Below are 20,044 nucleotides of genomic sequence, written 5' to 3' on the forward strand. Positions count from 1 at the left end.
AAAAAAACTATAATTATACCCACATAAAATCTGTTCAATTCAATTTAGCAGTAAACAACAAGCAAATATTCCCTTGGATGCCATTTTCAGAGTTTTATTAAAATTTATGAAATTTTAATTCTTGTGAAAGTCAATCTTTTTAAAGTATGTAAGGACCAAAGCCACAAGAAACAGATAGTCTGAAGTTTTCTTTGTAGAGGGGTGGTTCTAAAAACGCTACTGCAGAATTTTTTAAATGGCCCCTACATAGAAAGGTTGTCTGCTCAAATATGCCCTTAACGGTCTTTTGTGAGCAACTGATGCTGGTATGTTTCACATTGCATAATAGGATTAATCAGATGAGATTGAAAAAGCATCATTTTGCTTATACAGATAAAAATTGAACTGCTTTGATATTACCTGTCTTGCACAAGGAAATTTTTTTATCCCCAAAGATTAGAGAAAGTGTGTGTATTGCAGTCCAAAGTAGTTTCCATAAAAATGTTATTAGCCTGACAAATTCGTCATTCAAGACAAACCCATCCGTTAGATGTGGGTTCGTTATGAGCCATTATGGTTAGATTTGGTACAAACAGAATTAAGCTTTTGATGTAGTAGTTCTACATGCTTCAAATGTGATCCTAGCATCTCATTATGGCCAGTAACAGGCACTCAACTTAGTATCTAGACGGTCCAATAATTTTAGGTTATTCCAGGTGCCAATGTCAGTCCACAGACAAGCTAATGTCACAATGTATTAGTGGAAGACAATAAAAAAGGAAATTTATGCATTGAATTTAGCTTGATATAGCTGTGTTCATATCATAAACATCATTTTAAGCCATAAAATAAGAAGCTATTATATAGCTATTATAAAACTAGCACTGCAAAGTATTATTTTTCGAACAAAACCACCATGAAGTTGTGAATACTAATATTACTTTAGTTGCTGCAACAGGGGTGTTTTACATAAAACAAAACGTTTGTTTTTATTTGCAGCAAAGTCTTCGTGAAATAAAAGATATCTGATATGCTTTCAAGGATAATATCATGAAAATTCTGATGCAGTAGTTTACTTATGTGGGGCAATAAACCTATGTAAACTAGATCTTTAAAATCAGTTTAATAAACATGTTGCTCTAACATGTTATGACTGGTTCATTTAGCCTGAATCTTTAATTAGTATGATCACAAGCCTAGAACGACTCATTACTGTCTTGTAAAGCCCTACTCATAAATCATATGATTTCATGTCAGAAGTTGTTCTCCTTGGTACCAGATCTGTCAAAAATAGTTTGCAATATACGCCTTTTTCTTAAGACTGGTCCAAAAACACCCTATAACAAGTTTCAAGCCAATAACCCATATTGTACTAATATTGTACTTCTGATTTTCACAATATAAGGCTATGGGATATTCACCCAGAGTACCAATTGACTTCTCATATTAGCCTTTGAAATGTTACCTTGCATTATTTAAGATCATAAAACATGTACATTTCCAAACAATCCTAAACAACGTGAAGAATTATTTCTTGCGAAAATGTACAGTACAGTTTACTTGTAGCACTAAATACGGCATATGTCAGATTTCTAGGCTAACATTATTAGCCTTCTACAATATGGCATGATACCTAATGATAGTTTTTTAAGGATATGTGGCTATAACATATTGGACCATTACCTTTTAATTATGCTGACAACGACCTTATTTTAGCTTATCTGAAACAACAAATACATGAATGCCTGCAAAATCTATCTGGGATTTGTCTTTGATAAGGATGTGCCTTGCAATTTATTGCCTTTTAATGTTATTATTTCCTAGAAAGAATATTGTTTCTTAAAGCACTATTTTGTGGGTCACCTACTTGCCTCAGCTACCAAGGTTTTAGCCTGGCCCCATGTTCAGTGGCTAACTTGTTTTTGACCTAAAACTCTGTCAGAGGCCTTAACAAATCCGTTGGTGTAACAAAATGTAAAGTCCAGCTGCCCTACTCTCTAGTTTTCTTCACCAAGATATTATTACATAATTCTTGTGATGTCAGGGAATAAACACGTAAACCACATATCCTGGTAAATGGGTCAAACCTTATTTGCATCTTATTATTGACAGGGCACTACAAAAAATAAAAAAGGATATTAAAGCCAGAAGCGTTGTCAATCAGACCCTATCTCTGTTTCTTATGACTACGCCTGAAAAAGATATGCATCATACTTTATAAATGAACGGCAAGTCATATTTGAATTAATTGTATACAAAAAAATAGAGCCAGAAAATGTTTCAGGATCCAAAAATTTCCAATGAAACTTTTTATGGCTAAAAAACAAGGAATAAACTCAAATCAATCAATTTGTATCCAACAAGTTGAGAATTTTAATTGAGTAAAGAAGAGTCTATTCGAGATGTTTCTAGGCTTCCTAATTTAAATTTACCATATATGAGTATAAACACATATCTTTTATCAAGTTTAAAATTATGATAAATAGCAGTATTCCCATTAAAGCAACATTTAAATTTAAAAAAAATTCACAAATATGAACATCTAGACGCTAGATTTTTAAATTAAAAATATCTTAAAAAAATATTTAAGATATAAAACTAAGTCCCACAACAATTTCCTTTTTTCTCCCTACCCCCCTCCACCAATGCCAGATGGGTGGAATACAAGATGAACACTGGCAAAAGTCTCTCAAAAATTAATCTCCACTTATAAATACATAGTCATTAATAGGCAACGCCAAATACAACATTGGTGAGGCCATTTAAAACTGTGCCTGCGGGGCCTGGAAGTAAGTGCACACACAGTCAGGAAGAATGAGGATCAACTGGCGATATAAAAAAAGGTGCTCTCCAGTTGCACCTTCTTGCCCCCATCAAATAGGCCTTCATCTAATTTTACTGTAGAAAAAACAAAACAAATCCATGGCCTGAACCAGAATAGACAATCTTTATTGCTCACTATGGCTGACAAATTAAATAGGTTTATTAGCACTCTTTACGCAAACAAAAATTCCTTCTTATATGTTTGATATTATTTAGGAACAGTGTACTAAGTTATGGTTTTGCATATATTTTTAATTAGTTGAGCCAAACATCATACTGTACCGATGCATGTTTTCTATGATTCAGGAATGGTCCATACCAAGCCAAATTTAAATGATTTAAAGGATTTAAATGAATTGAGGGATTTGATTGATTTTACTAACTAGGTTCAGATTTCACTAAACATAGTTGAAAAAACATGTAAAAATTCAAAAAAATTATTTAATACTAATAATGAAGAAACAGAAGATGAAACTATAGATTTAATAGAGGATGAAAATGAGGTCGCAAAAACGTATGATAAAGAGAAAGTTTTTGAAATTAGGAGTAACAACGGCTTAACACTCATTCCTAAATATTGTAAAAGAAAAGCCATAAAAACAATAACTAATTGAAAGTACAGAAACTTAACAGGAATGTCGAATGTCGTGAACGACTATCTGTTCTAAGTCGATTTCACAACGATGTTAGAAGTTTATGTAGCCTTGGTTTGAGCAGCAAAAGTTATGAATCACTTTTGTCAAGTTTGGTTGTGGAAAAACTCCCTCATATATAAAGAAATATAAGTTTGCCCTTAAAATTATTTTCTAACAGCTCAATTGTAGCATTTGTCAGAACAAGGATGCCAGAAGAGTAAATAGTAAACAGTTTCACTGTTTTAAAAACTTGCATCTTATAATACTGCTTGAATGCTTACCAGGTTAGACCAAATAATAAATAAATTAAGAAATAAGTTAAGAAATATATACATATAATTATTGGTACATACATTTATGTTGTTGTTTTGCTTGGTACCAGACCTGTAAAAAATAGTTTGCAATATATTCTTTGTTCTTAAGACTAGTCCAAAAACACCCCATAAAAAGTTTCAAGCCAATAACCCATCTATATTATAATACCTGTAAACGTCTGTCTGTCACGCAAAATGAATAAATGAATAATTAATAAAATGAACGTATATACATACATTTATTCATAGCGACAAAATAGCACCGTGCGTGATCCATTGGACACATTGTCCAATTTGTATGCGTAACCTGCAAAGTAATGAAAAATAATATTAGTTAAATCTGCTCCTTTCACGATTCTGAATAGTATTGCTTAATTATTTATGCAGAACATAATGCAGATAAGTGATACTAGGTACATCTGTAAATGTTTATCAAATTAGCATAGACACCCCCCCCCCAGCATTGGGGGGGGGCGGGGGTAAGTCTCGTTGCAGCTAAAAAGTCATTACATAATATGAATGAAAAAAACTCTCTTTCCCTCAATATTAAAATTGCTGAAATTGCAGAAAATTCTAAACTTTAATTTATAACCAACCATTAAAAGAGAATTACCATAATTAAGTTACCAAAGACATGGATATTAAATTTTTATTTTAAAAGGTGCTCGTCTGTTGTGATTATTCTGGTCATCAGATTACTACAAACCATACATATCCCTGAGACATGTAATATTATAGACTGCAGCATAGGCAGTAAAAAGTCCACTGAGACCACTAAAATTTTTTTATGTGCATTTTCGTACAGCTAAGCTAGCTATTTGAGCTTAGCGAGGCTTATTCTCTGATGTCAATAGTGTGGGCCTATAAAAAATTTCAACCATTTCCCTTGTATATAGGTGAAATTTTAATTTGAATACCAATAAGCGTTTGAACTAAAGGCACTCAAACAGTCATTTTTTGTGCACACAGCTAAATAACAAAGGCAAATTATGTCCGAGAAAAAGTGGTAAGCACAATCCATTGGACAAAAATAGCATGTGCAATCTCATGTGCAATGTGACAGATCGCAATGAAAATTTCCACATTAGTGAGACAAAACAGATAAAAAGGTTTTGGTTTGAAGTTTCCAGGCTACCAAATTGCTTGTGCTATGGAATAATTGTCTCTTGTGATTTTTCGTTACAGAAATTATATTATAGTTGTCGTAAAAATGTCTGTGATATGTGTTAGCTAGCTAAAAATGACAACGATAAACGCTATGATAAGCAGCACTGAATGTAATTATCCAGCGTTGTTTATTAAAATCAGATTTCCTATCACAGTAGTAGCTACAGTAAGAAATATACTTTCAATGAAAGAACAACAGAGAAGGCTATACCTACCTACCTTTTGGGCTACATATTTTTGACCGATGAAAAACATCAAGCAACACAGATTAACTTAAAAAAATGATTTAATTTTTAGTTTGCTAGTTACCTTTCGTGTTTTTATCACGGTATAAAGATGTTGTCTCTACTGTTTTTATTAATATCCCTGATGTGAAATTTAATATGTTGTTTACAAACATAGAAAAACTCATCAGAACATGTTTATTTATTATATTACGGTGATCGAATTATCCAATTTAAAGACGCTGCATTGCCCTTTTATTTATAATATGTATAACGGCTGCTTTTTTTCTTGATAGTACAGTAAAAAATGCTCCAAATACACGGTCTTTGTAATTTTTAAACAATCAAAAAGTTGCGTTTTTAATGGAAAACAAAAAACAAAGTATACAGGGCGTGCATAGCCACTTTCATTGTGTTAGAAGAACACGAGCCTCAACAAAGTATGGACAGATCTGTCATAAATAAGAACAATTCAGGGGAGGAGGGGTTCAGAAAAGTTATGTTCCACTATTCAAAACAAAAAAATAGAAATGAGACTAAAAAATAATTTAAAAATAAATAAAAAAGCGAAGTTTCAAAAAACAAATAAATTAAATTTCAGTTTGAGATTTTTTAGAAATTAATTTCTAAGGCAATTTACTTTAGTATTATTGACTGTTTTGCCTTGCCTACTCCCTGGCCTTGTCTTGCTAGTTCCTCTTTAATTGTTCCTTGCTGTTTTGTGCTTTTTCTGCCCTTACCAAGCTTGCTAAGTTAAAAATATATAATATTAAATCGTTTTATTGGACAAAATAGAACACGAGAATTCAACTTATATTACGTTTCGACTAAAAGTAGCATCTACTATGTCTCGCCTTCAAACCTAGGAGACCTAATTAACACGCAAGTGTAATTGTAAATAAAGCAAGTAGTTGTAACCCTGTGGAAAAACCCACACGCACCCTGTTAGTATGATTACCTCACATAAAATCTGAAAAAAAAAGATTCACACAGATATTTAAAGCTTGGATATTATTATATAGACATACAGGTTTTATACAAATAGAGATCTTTATAACAAAATTTCACTTAAGTAAAATACTTTAAATTAAAAAGACACTCATGGACAATTATAAATTCAAAGTCTCGTAAGAGAAACACTAACAGTACTAAATTGGAGGAGCCATTTAATTAAGAATGCATGAGTGTGTTTGTTAATTGGCATGTGATTTTGTACAGTAATTATTTTATCAAATTAATACCATAAAAAAAAAATCAGTCAAATCAGTCAAAAAAAAAAAAAAAAAAAAAGCAAAATGCTGACAAATGTGTAAATAATTTTGAGGATTTTCGGCAAGTTTTTAACCTCATTTACATAAGCCTAAATTCTTGTGTACCACATTAGTGTTAATTGCCATTTTATCACACTTTAATGGCAAAAAAAAACCTTAAAACTATTGTCAAACAGCATCAACGAATGTATATAGTTGTTAATAACCTAATTTGGAAATGTAAAAGACTTTACCTTTTGGGACATGGAAGCAATCACCCTTTTCCAAGTCAATGAAAACTTTTTCTGATAAATTTATCCTGACATCCCCATCAATCGCATAAAATGACTAGAAAAAAAGACAAACATTTCATTTACAATAAAAAGACACAGCATAACAATAAGCTGAAACATCATTACTTTTCATAACCTTACATCCCACTACATTGCATGCAAAAACCACGATTAAAAATTAAACTTTGGTAAAAAACTTTCTTGGTAGAAACAATGTGAATGTAATTCAGCAATTTTTGAGAGAAGGATCAACAATGTATATATGTTTTGACAATATATATCGGATTTAACTCCAATTCAGGTCAATCACTAAAACAGAATATAAAAAACAGTTAAACTGTTTGCTAAAGATATACACAGCTAAAAAGTATTTACATACTTACAAGTAAAATTCATTTTAAAAAAAGCTTATTCACTAACATAAATTGTGTCATGATATATAGTGTGTTGGTTGTCTCAAAGGACATTCAACATAAAGGAAATTATATTTTTATTGTTAGTGTGCGGCTTTTGTACTCATCCCTTGTGTTTATTGAAAGTTTTAATAGCTTCATATGGAGAGCCTCCAGATTCATTAATTTAAATACATTACTGTTGTAGTCAATTATTTTCATATCACTAAAAGAAGGTTGCACATTACATGAATTAAAATGCATTTTCACGGGTTTTCCCTCTTGAATATGTTCTTTAAATCGCGTAATCAAATGTCGAGCTGTCTGACCAACAGAGCACGACTTACGTGATTTGGTAGACTACGTGACTTTTGAACAATTTCTCTACTCTCTGTTTTGAGTTAGGGAAGGAAGGATCGAACCTTTCGTATTCTTGAGATCACTTTACAGGGAGCATCTATTTGTCTAAGGGAACGTTCCGAGAAATGCTGTTTTAGAAAACTTTGACAAAAATGATCTTCTTGCGGAGCTAGACGATCTTTTACGCTATTGCAAAAGAAACAAAGTAAGTGATGAAGTTATGACTGATATCAAAGTTAAAACACTGGCTTACGTCCAACGTTGTCAAAAACAGAAGAATTCACATAACATACAAATGACACTTCGTTACTTAAAGGAGAACAATCGTTCGATAAAGGGATCAGCATTTGTTTAATGGAATGTAGTGTATATAAAGAAAAACTTGATAAAATTATTAAGCTCCCGCAATTCAAAAAATATGAAAAAACTCGGAAGAATGCAAAACACCCTATCCTGAAAAAGGTGGAGCGCATTGTTGAACTTTTGCAAGGCTTGAAAGGCTCGAACAAGATCAGTGAATCATTGTATGACAAACTCAAACTTATCGGAAGCCAACCACCGCGACTATATGGCTTGGCAAAAGTCCATAAAACTGACAAACCATTAAGGCCAGTTCTTGCGATTGCGATCGAATGTCGAAGAATGTAAAATTAGTACATCAACAATATCTGAGTCTCTTGGAGAAATAAACTTGAATGAGGATGAAGAAGTCATTAGTTTTGATGTAAGCTCATCGTCGTGGAAGCAATAAATCATTGTGCTTACCTGCTATACTCTGGAAAGTACGAACAACCCCCTGTTTCAAAGGAGACTTTTGTAAAGCAGTCAATCATGTGCAGTTGCGACGTCTTGATGTTGACACACAACGGTATATATTGACAGGATGGTTTGGCTATGGGCAGTCCTCCAGCGCCCAATTTTGTCAACGGTTGGCTGAGCAAGTTCGATCCTAGAATCAAAGGGGTTGCCAAGTTGTATGCAAGGTATATGGATGATATTCTTCGCGATATTAGGTCCGGCCAAATTGATGAAAAACTTGCGGAAATAAATGAACACCACCCACAGCTAAGCTTTACTATTGAACATGAAAAATATGCTACAATTCCATTTCTCGATATGAAGCTCGCAACAAAGGAAAGCTATTGTCAACATGGTATACCAAAGACTCTGGTACGGGACTTACAATGAATTGTCAAACCTTCGCACCGATTAAATACAAACGATCTGTTGTTTCCGGGATGGTCTGCAGAATTTACAACTCATGCAGCACACAGGCAAACGTTCACGAAAGTCTGAACAAGGCAAAAACGATACTTGAACATAACCAATACCCTGCTTCGTTCTATAACCCTATCATTGAAAAGACATCAGACAAGATCATGCACTGAAAAAAGAGACAGAGATCTAAGAGCACGAGACGAGCAAGAACAAATTGATTTTTCTTCAATATAGGGGAAAAGTCACTGATAATTTTGAACGTTGCCTTAGACAAATAGATGCTCCCTGTAAAGTGATCTCAACAATACGAAAGGTTCAATCCATCCTTCCCTCACTCAAAACACCTGTAGAGGAATTGTTCAAAAGTCACGTAGTCTACCAAATCACATGTTCACGATGTCAGTCGTGCTATGTTGGGCAGACAGCTCGACATTTGATTACGCGATTAAAGAACATATTCAAGAGGGAAAACCTGTGAAAATGCATTTTAATTCATGTAAAGTGCAACCTTCTTTTAGTGCTATAAAAATAATTGACTCCCACAGTAATGTGTTTAAATTAATGACTCAGGAAGCTCTCCATATGAAGCTATTAAAACCTTCAATAAACACAAGGGATGAGTAAAAAGCCGCACACTAACGATAAAAATATAATATCCTTTATGTTGAATGTCCTTTGAGACAACCAACACACTACATATCATGACACAATTTATGTTAGTGAATAAGCTTTTTTAAATGAATTTTACTTGTAAGTATGTAAATATATTATTTAGCTGTGTATGTATATATATTGTCAAAACATATATACATTGTTGATCCTTCTCTAAAAAAAAAAAAAATTAATAAAAAACTTACGATATCTTTTTGGGCATAGAGGAACCCCTTTTCGCCATATTCCATGAGATAGATATGCCCTAGAGTACCCTTGGGTGTCACCAATGCTGGTGACACCCACGCGGCCATACTCAAATGCGACAGTTCTTTTGCCATAGTTTTTTTACCATACACTAAATGTTAATTCAAATTATATTCAGTTATAAATATATTCAATTATATTATTATATATTTTTTTTGAATAAATATAGGCGAACATTCCTTTAAGCTTAGAAAACTTGATAACAAAATTAAAAAAAAAAAAAAATTTGCTTTTTGCTTTTATTAACAACGCAGAGTTTAACAAATGCCAGTAAATTGACACAAAGATTTTTTATCAATGTAATGTTTAGTGAAGTTTTGAAGGATTTATCGATTTAGGCTCAAACTGACAGTTTTCTTCAGACTATTATTTTAAGGAGAAGTAACCTCAAACATATGCAAATATTCTTCGACTACACATTTGTAATTCAACTTATACAATCAGCAAAATAACACATATCTTTGTAAAAACCTTCTTTTTAAAAAAAAGCGTGTATAATAATTATAATTCAACAAATTTCTAATTAAGGTTATTACTATGGACTAGCACTGGTTATGATCAGAAACTGAAAAAATATGCTCAAATCTTTCGTTTAAACAATAGCTCATTAACTATTTTGTTAATTTCAATAGAAAAAACTTAGCAAAAGTTGGACATGTCGAACTACACTTTCTGAACTAAAAAACGTCACCAAATCCTTTTAAAATTGCAAAGGGTTCAGAATAACAAAATGAGCGTAGTAAACATGTAGTTCTTACAAAATCGATAAAATTTTTAGCTGAAAAAAATAGGTATTTCAAGTTTTTTTTGTTATAGCTACTGGGTTTTTTTTAAATGAAAAATTAGAGCTTACCCCCCCCTTTAAGAACAAAGAAACAATGTTAGTTTTGATTAATTGTCCCACTATTTTCTTACTAAAAATTTAAATTAGCTATGTACTCTGGTTATCATGTTTATTTCTTTAGCAGGGTAGACACAGATTTAAAAGTTCATAATTTCTCAGTAGATTTGAGGAGACTTTAAGGTCACATTTTAGGAGAAAAGACTAAAAAAAGACTAAAAAACTATTCCGAATTTTAGGACAAAATAAAGCGTGACTAATTAAGTCTTTTCATTTTTAATTTTAACACAATTTTGACTATATATGATTAAAATCTTATTTCAATTCAAATTTTAAATGCTCAATAAAAGTGAATTTAAATTATTTGTTAATTCCAAATTTTAGATAATTTCCAAATTCAATATATGTACCTGGTAATATCCAAGAACAAAACAAAAACAGAACTTAAACTTACATGGCTTATATGGTTGCTTTTCACACGATGCTGCCTGTAAGAATGAGCAAAAAATATAAATTTATGTCATGAACGGCAATAGCAAGTAAACCTAAACAAAACCAAGATAGGAATAAAACTTAATTTAAACAACCTGGAAGAGAGAAATGTATAACAATAACACAAATGTTTGATTAATATCACTAACTGATGTCGCTGAATTGAAAAAAATATATCCCTGGAACTGCAGAAAGTTGCTGAATCTATTTATATTGATACTTTAATAATTTTGTGTGTAGATAACACTTGAACAGAATGAAAAATCGTGACACAATTAAATTGCAATGAACCCTGTTATCATCAATATTTAGCAAATTAACATAAAAAAATAAATATATATTTTTTAAAAAAACCCTTTCCTACCCAGACAGGCCTAAAAATCAAACAAAATTTCAGAAATAAGTTTTAATTATATCCATTCTTTAGTATAAATTGTTGAAAATTGATAAATAATAAATAAAAGAAGCTGACTTTCTATCTTTTAAAAAGAATAATACTTTTTTTAACATATTTGTTGTCTGATCAATAGATTTTTCGGCCAGGAGACATCTATTAATAATAATAATATTTTTTGCCCTCAAGAAAAGGACAGGGAAGTAGAGCACTTATAAGAATTTCTCTATACTTTCTTCATAATATCAAGGTGTATGGTTTAAATGCCATCTTATATAATAAAACGTAGTGTCTGTGATAGTGGATGTGTTCATTTACCTGCTGATAAAAGAAAATGTTTTATTTTTCAACTTCCTAGATGTTACGGCACTAATGTCAATTACTTAAATAAGATTAGCGAAACTATTGCATTGCCCTTTTAAGTTTAAGGATAAATAACTTAAAAACAATTGGAAATAATTTCATTATCTCCTGCGACAGATTGACTCAAAGAGAGAATGCTATGCGAGGAAAATTTGGTGGAATATATATAACCATTCAGGTGTTCCAAAAGTGTCACATTTTAGGGGTTTATACACCAATTAGGTCATAAATACACCAATTTGTTTTAACAGGTTATGGAATTTGTTAAGTGCCCTTGGAAGTGTGTTTATAGGTCTATTTTTTACGAAATTTACACCGACATTTTTTCTGACAGTGCATTTCACTTGTACTGGGACATGAAATCCCTACCTAATTCCTGTGGAGGCCTTGGCAACTTATGTATAATCTTAATAAAGTTTCTCTGAATTCCCATGTAGCTTAAAGTATTTTAAAGTACTAAATAATTTCTAAGTATCCAAATGATAAACAAAAAAACTTCTGTTGTTGAATAAAGTGGTTAGTCCAGGATACAACTAAGAATTATCTTAAATATTGAAATATGGTGTGAACTTTAACCATCTGCTTTAATTCACCTAGATTTTACAAATATAAAGATTTCAACTGCATTGATAAGGCATAATGTTATAACCAAGGCACAAATGAAAAGCAGTAATCGAGCTGCACAATCATTTTTGATCAATTAACTCTTTAATATAAGTGTTGCGGAAGGAAACAACTTGCAAAAGGTGACAACGAAATAGATGTCCACACAAAAACAACATTACTGTCTGGGATCTGATGGACTTTGTTGGTCAGTCTTTTTGCAATGCACAACACCCTTTTTTATCTGTTTTAACTGATATGGTATATGAAATGAAGCTTAACACATTAGCTGCAGCTTTTTCCATGGCAGACTGTTCAATAATGGCAGGTAAACACAAAACACAAAAATAAAAAATACTACAAGTAAACTTATAACTGTGTGTACCTTCGAAAATACAGGGAAGATGTAAATTAAAATGCTTTGCACTATCTTATGCCACATCCACCAATGGAGAAGAAATATAACCCAACAAAACATTGCCTTGTTTGCTCTTGTAAAAAAAGGAAACACGTTATGCCTCAAGCCTGTCCCACCTTTTTTTGTTGCCCAATGCTTCAAAAAATATCATAACCAACAATATTATTTTATCCATTGGTCAAATTAGTGTTATTGCATCATTTAAATGTTTTCTTTTTTTTTATCTGCCTTTATAACCATTTTGCGACATCAGAAATTTTGACCAACTATTGTACATAATTGCACAGGAAAACACTTAAAAGGTTTGAAGTTGAAAAGTTTGATATTATACAGAACAGAACTAAAACTAAAATCTCTGACTAAATAAGTATACTCGTAGTTGACAGTGAGCTGCTAAAAATTTTCAAGAATGCAAAAGAGAAATAGTCATGAAAAAATGCTGAAAAATGTCTTTCGGTGTAAATTGGACCAAGCATTGCAAAAATATTGCGGATAAAAACTTAACTTTTTAAAACTTAATTAAACTTAAGTACCAATTACAGTCAACCCTTGCTACAATAGCCACTTGTGCCAGGTGTTTGTAAAAGACAGAACATGTTGAAAGACAAAAGTCAAATGTTTTATGTTAAAATAATTAATGACTTCTTTCTTTTATCTGGTACGCTGGTACTTCACAAGTATTCAGTTTGTAGTTGGCATGCATTAATACAATTGCTTATGCAATCAGGACACCTGTAACTTTACTTCACCTACATAACTTTTTCTTTTTGTTCAGTTTTTTTCACACATACATCCCTTGAAGTACTTCCTATTACAATGCTCTGTCTAATCCACATTCACAATTTCCGTTGTCTCTGTATAACTAATTTTTTTGTTCAGTTCCTTTTCCCACATTTCTTGACGTACTTTCTATTACATTGCTCTGTCTAAACCACAATCACAATTTCCGTTGTCTCTTTAGAACATAATCAACAAGACAAATTTCTTACGTCCCATATATTCCGTCTCTAATATGTTGCAATATATTTCTGATAATAGAGCAATATTGCAGGTGCATAAGAACTTTATGCTTAAATTTGTCTATCCATTGCATCCATTGTTTATAGTGTGTAAAACAACTGAGAAAGAAATGTATAGGGTATCGTACTCTGACAAACCGTTACATAAATATGAAGTTTTTAAGGTTTTTTGATGGCATCATAAACGTGTTAATTTCAGACGTCTAGGTTGTCCTTACTTATCCATGGGGTGAAAAATGACAGTGACATCTTACGAAACTGGCCACAATAAAATTGAAACATAAAACTAACATGATATGCTACAGCGGCGAGCAATAATTTTTTTGACTGCTATTGAGGTTGTGGTGAAGCTAGAGACACATATATTCAAATTGGAGAAGTGGCTCTTTTAGGCCAGTTCAACTACTCTACTAAAATAGGAGAGGTGTATATTCTAAAGTAGTTATTATAAGCTGTTGGTTGTTAATGAGCAGTGGCCATTACCACAAGTTTGTTTGGCTGTATTTAATAGAACATTGTGCTCAAGTTTATTCAAAACAGGATATTGAAGAGATTAAAGCATCTCATATCCTTGTCAGTTGGTAATCAAAAGCATTAAAACTGAAAAAAATAAAATGTGATAACTGTTGTAACGCTAAATATTAAGTGTCTTTCTTATGCTAAATTCACACTGAAAAACAGTTGTGCATCACGGCATGTCTTCACCACATATAGTAGCCATTTAAATTTGGATAGAATCTAAATATGCTGCAGCATTTTGGGTTGTCAAATGGTGAAATTAGCATTTTTCATTGTTATCCTTTTTTGCTATTGTATATAAAAATTGAACATAAACACAAAATACAAAAACCATGCAGTGACGTGACATACCACAAGGGACTGCGTTTTCAGTGTGAATTTAACTTTAGAGATTTATAAAAAAGAATTTGCCTAATAAAAACCCAACAGCATTCCAGAACACTTTAAAAAAGTAATCTTACTTTAGGAATATTAATAATTTTACATTTTTTTGCTTTAGCAGGTTAATTGCTAAAAATCTCCTAACAACTTAGTTGCAGATCACAGGTAGAGAATATTGTAAAAATGAAACTAAAAAAATTGTAGGATTTTTTATTAAAAAACTTACATCAATAAACGAGTCATCAATTATATCTAAATAAAAAACAACAACAATTTTTAAGTTTATTTTTACCGTTATGTATTTGATCGAATAGCGGTTCGGAAGAAACACAAAAACTTTGCATTTCGCGGAAAAAACTTTTGCAGACAAGCAATTTGGAATTTTTTTACAAGAAATAACTTTCGCGGACCGATAATGAAGCATTAAAAAACAGTATGAAACAGAGGATATGAATGTTGTAATTATTTTATCACAAAAAAAAAAAAAAAAAAAAAAAAAAAAATATATAATATTCTTAGTCTATGATTATAATGCCTTTTCAATCTTCCGAAATTTCATCAGCCTTTTGAATGAAAATTATTTTTCGCTGACCAAAAATTACAAAAATTACTGTTCTGCTTCTTTATCACCTTTCTTATAATTTCTAACTCAGCCAATTAAAAAATAAGTAAAAAAAATAAGACAATGATACTTGTTTTTGCTTTAATGAGTAGTTAAATACAATTAGCATAAAAGCTTTCACTGGTAAAAAAAATTTACAAAAAAATTCGCGGATACACGTTTTAGAAGAATTCGTGGGAAAAAACTTTTGTGGACAATACGTTTTAGAAAATTTTGCGAAAAAGCCTCAAAAACCTTGAAAATTTCTTCCAGCGCGCAAGTTTCTTCCTTTAAAGTATGTTATAAAGTACTATCCAAAAACTTCAAAAGACTATAAAATTACTAACAAATAATGAGAGCAACTAAGTGTTTTACAATACACAATGAAAAACAATGACAAGAGAAAAATGTATCCATAAAAATCTGACTGGTCAAAACAGATTTTTCTAAAGCAGTATGTTTATTATATAGAACCTTCTATACTCAGAAGAAACAGACTTTACTATAATGAAAATAAAGAAATATACCTGTGGTTTCGAAGTCAGAGTTGTTTTGAACATCTAAAAGAATAGATTAGATATATAACATACTAAAATAACATCACAACATTTTTCACTGTTGGTTAGGTAAACAATTTACACAATTCTGCATTGAATTAAAAATTGAAATAAAATATGGAAATTCCCATAAAGAAAAAGACTTTTATTTTTATTTAATCGCAATAGAGCAATTGGCTCAGCTACGCTTGTTTTTTTTTCAAGAGTAAAATGTTGCATCATGTGGTTCACGATAATCTTTGTGGAGCTAAAATTTCTTTTCATTTTCCTGAAGAACAGCCGTTGTTAAAAAAAAGCATAACATGAGAAAAAAAATTTTTTTGAAGATCAGTAAAAAAAGAATTAATAGTACAAAATTTGATGTACATTTAATTTGACAATAGAGAAAAAGAATTTAGCTTGGTAAATTTAAATTCAACTCTTTAAGTATTCGGCGAAGAGTTAAATTATGTAAATGTCATGAAAGATGGCTGCTATAAAACAAAAATTAAATTTTACTACACAAAAGAAAAAAATGACTTTTTTCGAAAAACATTTTTATTGAAAAATGTAATGACAAAATTATTATTATGTAGTGTTAGTTTAAAAAAAATGAATAAAAAATTAGAATGTTAAAAGTAAAAGTTCTAAAAAAAATTAATTTGGGTGATTTTAGACCAAAATCGCAAAATTTTACCAAATGTTCATAATCCTAACCTTGAAAACTGGCAAAAATTCTCACCTCGAAAGCTGGTAACTTTAAAACTATACTTACTAAACATTGGTTTGTTATCTGAAAAAAAAAAATAACTCCTTACATCAAATAAAATCAAAGTATACATTTAATAAAACGCTTGCTTAACTCCCACAATATAAGTTTAACATCATTTTTTACCCTTTTAAGCACTAAAAAACAACAGATTTTTCAGAATCGAAAGTTTGAACTTTGTCACACACTGTTAATAGAATAAACTGTGTTGCATGTTAAATTACTAAAAATTTAAATTTGTGATAAAACAACTTTTCTGTATATAGCTTTTCACAAAATAAATAATAAATACACGCAAAAAAACCAACTGTACAGTGTCTGTCATATAATTCAAAAATATAAAGCCAACAAAAAAAATCAATTTACCAGTTTGCTGGTCAACGAGTTTCATTTCTATAAAGAAAAACATCTTTCAATAAAAAAAGGCTGAAAGTCATCAACTTAATAACACTGGTTAAAAACAGACAGCATTCCTTATACAAAATACAATAAAAAAATAATTAGTCCTACAGAGATACAGTATTGGAAAAAGGTTGTTTAACATTGCGCTTCGCGTATCGCGACGGTATTCTCGATCCGCGATAGACGTTTTTTTACTTTCAAATTGTATTGGGAGGGCTTCGCAATGCATTTGTCTCGATATCATTCTCGAAGTTATCGAGGCCATTAACACATTTCCATAATAGAACTATTTTAAACATAAGAGTGTTTTCAACAATGATTGATGTTCAAATACAATTAAATACACACAATCTCTGTCGTTAACCTTACAGAGATTGTGTGTACTTAATTAGATTTATATGAACTATATTTCCACATGTCTGGTTGATCTTACACACTTTCAAAAATCTTGTTTATGCAGCAAATGTTTTTATTTTACACGGGCTTCTTATAACAATCGTCGTTAAAAAATGTACCTGCAAATATGGTCAAACATCCTACGTAAATATTTATAATAGCTTCTTGTTTGTTTTAACTCTGTAATGTGACCATAAAGCTCATACCGCACATCGTGGATTAAAAACTTTGCCGTAGCGAACACTTTTGACACACGATGACTGCTATCAAAGAAGGATATTTTTCCCATCATCCCCTCTTGATTGCTGATTATTTGTTCAAGCACTGACTGTATGTTTGTTTGATTTTTTTCCAATTGTTCCAATCATGTGTCTAAAGATAAAAGAAAATGTTTAGTTTAACTAATACTTACACCTTTTTATGTGAGAAACAATTTTTTTACAAAATTAATAAACTAAAACAGTGGAACAATGTCGTTTGGCAATGATGCACATGTTGGAAAATTAATAATGCTACATACACTAAATTCCAATTGTGATCGGTGGTGGTTACGTTCTTGTATTGTTGTCAAATGATGAGTATCAGTAACACGTGGCTGAAACTCCTCCACACTGCTTTTATGCATAACAAATGTGTCCGGTACATTAAGTTCACGTAGTACGTAGTTAACAACGCCAATTAAATATTCGATACATTTATTCAAATTTTCAGGTGGGGAAGCAGGTATATGTAATTGTAATTGATGGTCCGCAACTTCTCCAACTTTGATTACATCAGCCTAAAAAAATAATAATTAAATTAAATTAAGCAAGGTTATCTTTATATTCCTTAAATATTCTTAAAATAAGGTTTTTTTTTATCTCTGAAGCCATTTGTTGTTATATCGTTGGTTCTTAAAAAAAATGTGCAATAAAAAAGTAAAATAACATACCAAATTTTTTTGTCACAATTCTTTTTGCTTTTTTATGTGCAGGTTGTTTTTTGCATTGTTTTTCGGTTACTACGTCTGCTTCCTCATCCTCCGAAGCCCCCCCCCCTGACATTTTTTCAATCGCTTCTACGATCTTTCTTTTTTTGCTGCTATCATCTTTGACACCTTTTTAATATTTTTTTTTTTGATCTTTTCCTTTACTTTCTCCTTTTTCCAATAGGTCAGCAATTGTTTCTTGTAATACACTGTCGGATTCTCCTCACTCAAAAATGACACTAAAAACTTATCCTTGTTCTTTGGATCTTCATAATATTCTTTTAACTTTTGATGCAAAATTGTGTCATCATCTAAATAATAAAAATGTTTTTACCCAGTCTTTGAAGAAATGCTTCATTTTTAAAACTTTTTTTGTATTGCCTAAGTAAAAATTACTTACCGCCTAAAAAAATAATTTCACCTGATTCTTTTTTCTTTCCTAAGGAAACCAGTACTTCCACTCCAACTTCAAAAATCTCATTCACAATGTATTTTGTTGGTAAAACCATTAAGGTTTTATCACGAGGAAAATAAAATAATCAAGAACGAAAAGTTTTCAATAGTTGATGTATATACATTTTTAACGATGTTGATTCAGTGTTGAATAACTGGATACTGTTAAAAATGTGAAAATATTTTTCTATTTGTAATGTGAAAGATAAAATCATTACCGCGCGCATCGAGTTCGGTGTACAGAATGGTTAAAATAATGATCTTACCCACAGAAGTACACTCGTCATTTTTTTCCATCGAAATGTTGATGAAGTTCATTACGTCGACATTGACCAATCTTTTTCTACCTGATTTTGGCTTATTTGCAACTGAGCCCATTGTATTAATTTTAAAATAATATTCAAAACTGTCTGTCTCGACACAACTATATTCTCAGCAGTGAGAACTCCCACAATATCAGCGTGTTTTTTATGAAATTTATATACAGCGGTTATTCTCTGTTTTGTATATAAAGACAGTGGTGGAGCCATATTTTCTGCTTGAGATGGTTTTGCTTTAACTGTCTTATGATGATGGTTAGGCTCGCTTTTATGAAATAAATAAAAGAACGGGCTGATCAAAGTATTTTACTTCCCTATTATCATACCGAAATTTTTATTCTTTTCAATTTAAAACATTGTATTTTTTATCTTTCTTTTGAAAAAAATATAAACGGTTGTTATCTCACGTATATCTTATCCTAGCTATTAGAAAGCACTACCAAACTCATCCCCAAGTTCCATTTCCTAGCAAAACCTATTTCATAAAAATAACATATGTCTGAAGTTGTAATGTAAAGACTGAAAAGCACGACCATGATCTTTTTAATTCAATTTTTTACTCACTTAAGTAGTCGCGCAATGGGATTGAAACGAAAAAATAAACAAGTTTAAAATATAAAGCTGGTATGCTTGCTGTATGCTTTTGACTTTATTAGCATAGCTCATCGAAAGTCTCTGTTTTAAAAAATACATGTGCTTAGAAATAATAAAGCAAAGTTTACGGCTGTTCAATGCTTGGAATTTAGTAAAAGTAAAGTCTGTTTACACGAGACCTAAAGTAAACTCAGCCAAAAATTTAAACACCCCGGTTACTTTAGTATATCGGAACACGCGCCCCTGAATATTATTTGTATTGCACGTAGAAAGAAAGAAGAATGTTTTTGGGATCATAAGTTGAGTATTATTTTTATCTGATTCCTCAGTAACAGAAAAAAAATACATTGAAGAAGTAATGCGCTAGGTTTACTTCAATAAATACGAAAGTTTAAAAATTTCT

General features: G+C 31.1%; 1 protein-coding gene across 1 annotated transcript in view; it reads right to left on the reverse strand.

The window, feature by feature from the left end:
- Window positions 1–3,751: 3,751 nt before the first annotated feature.
- The window catches only part of LOC130641570 (uncharacterized), a 67,191-nt gene continuing 50,898 nt past the window's right edge, over window positions 3,752–20,044 (reverse strand). The window contains exons 47-55 of the mRNA XM_057448432.1: window positions 16,876–16,902; window positions 16,516–16,533; window positions 15,732–15,764; window positions 14,830–14,855; window positions 10,869–10,902; window positions 9,513–9,664; window positions 6,647–6,740; window positions 3,989–4,058; window positions 3,752–3,821 (exon numbers count right to left, since the gene is read on the reverse strand). Coding sequence (XP_057304415.1) covers window positions 3,991–4,058; window positions 6,647–6,740; window positions 9,513–9,664; window positions 10,869–10,902; window positions 14,830–14,855; window positions 15,732–15,764; window positions 16,516–16,533; window positions 16,876–16,902 — 452 coding nt within the window. The 3' untranslated portion in view covers window positions 3,752–3,821; window positions 3,989–3,990. The remainder of the gene's footprint in view (window positions 3,822–3,988; window positions 4,059–6,646; window positions 6,741–9,512; window positions 9,665–10,868; window positions 10,903–14,829; window positions 14,856–15,731; window positions 15,765–16,515; window positions 16,534–16,875; window positions 16,903–20,044) is intronic.

Source organism: Hydractinia symbiolongicarpus, chromosome 1 (genome assembly GCF_029227915.1).
Source record: "Hydractinia symbiolongicarpus strain clone_291-10 chromosome 1, HSymV2.1, whole genome shotgun sequence".
NCBI lineage: Eukaryota > Metazoa > Cnidaria > Hydrozoa > Anthoathecata > Hydractiniidae > Hydractinia > Hydractinia symbiolongicarpus.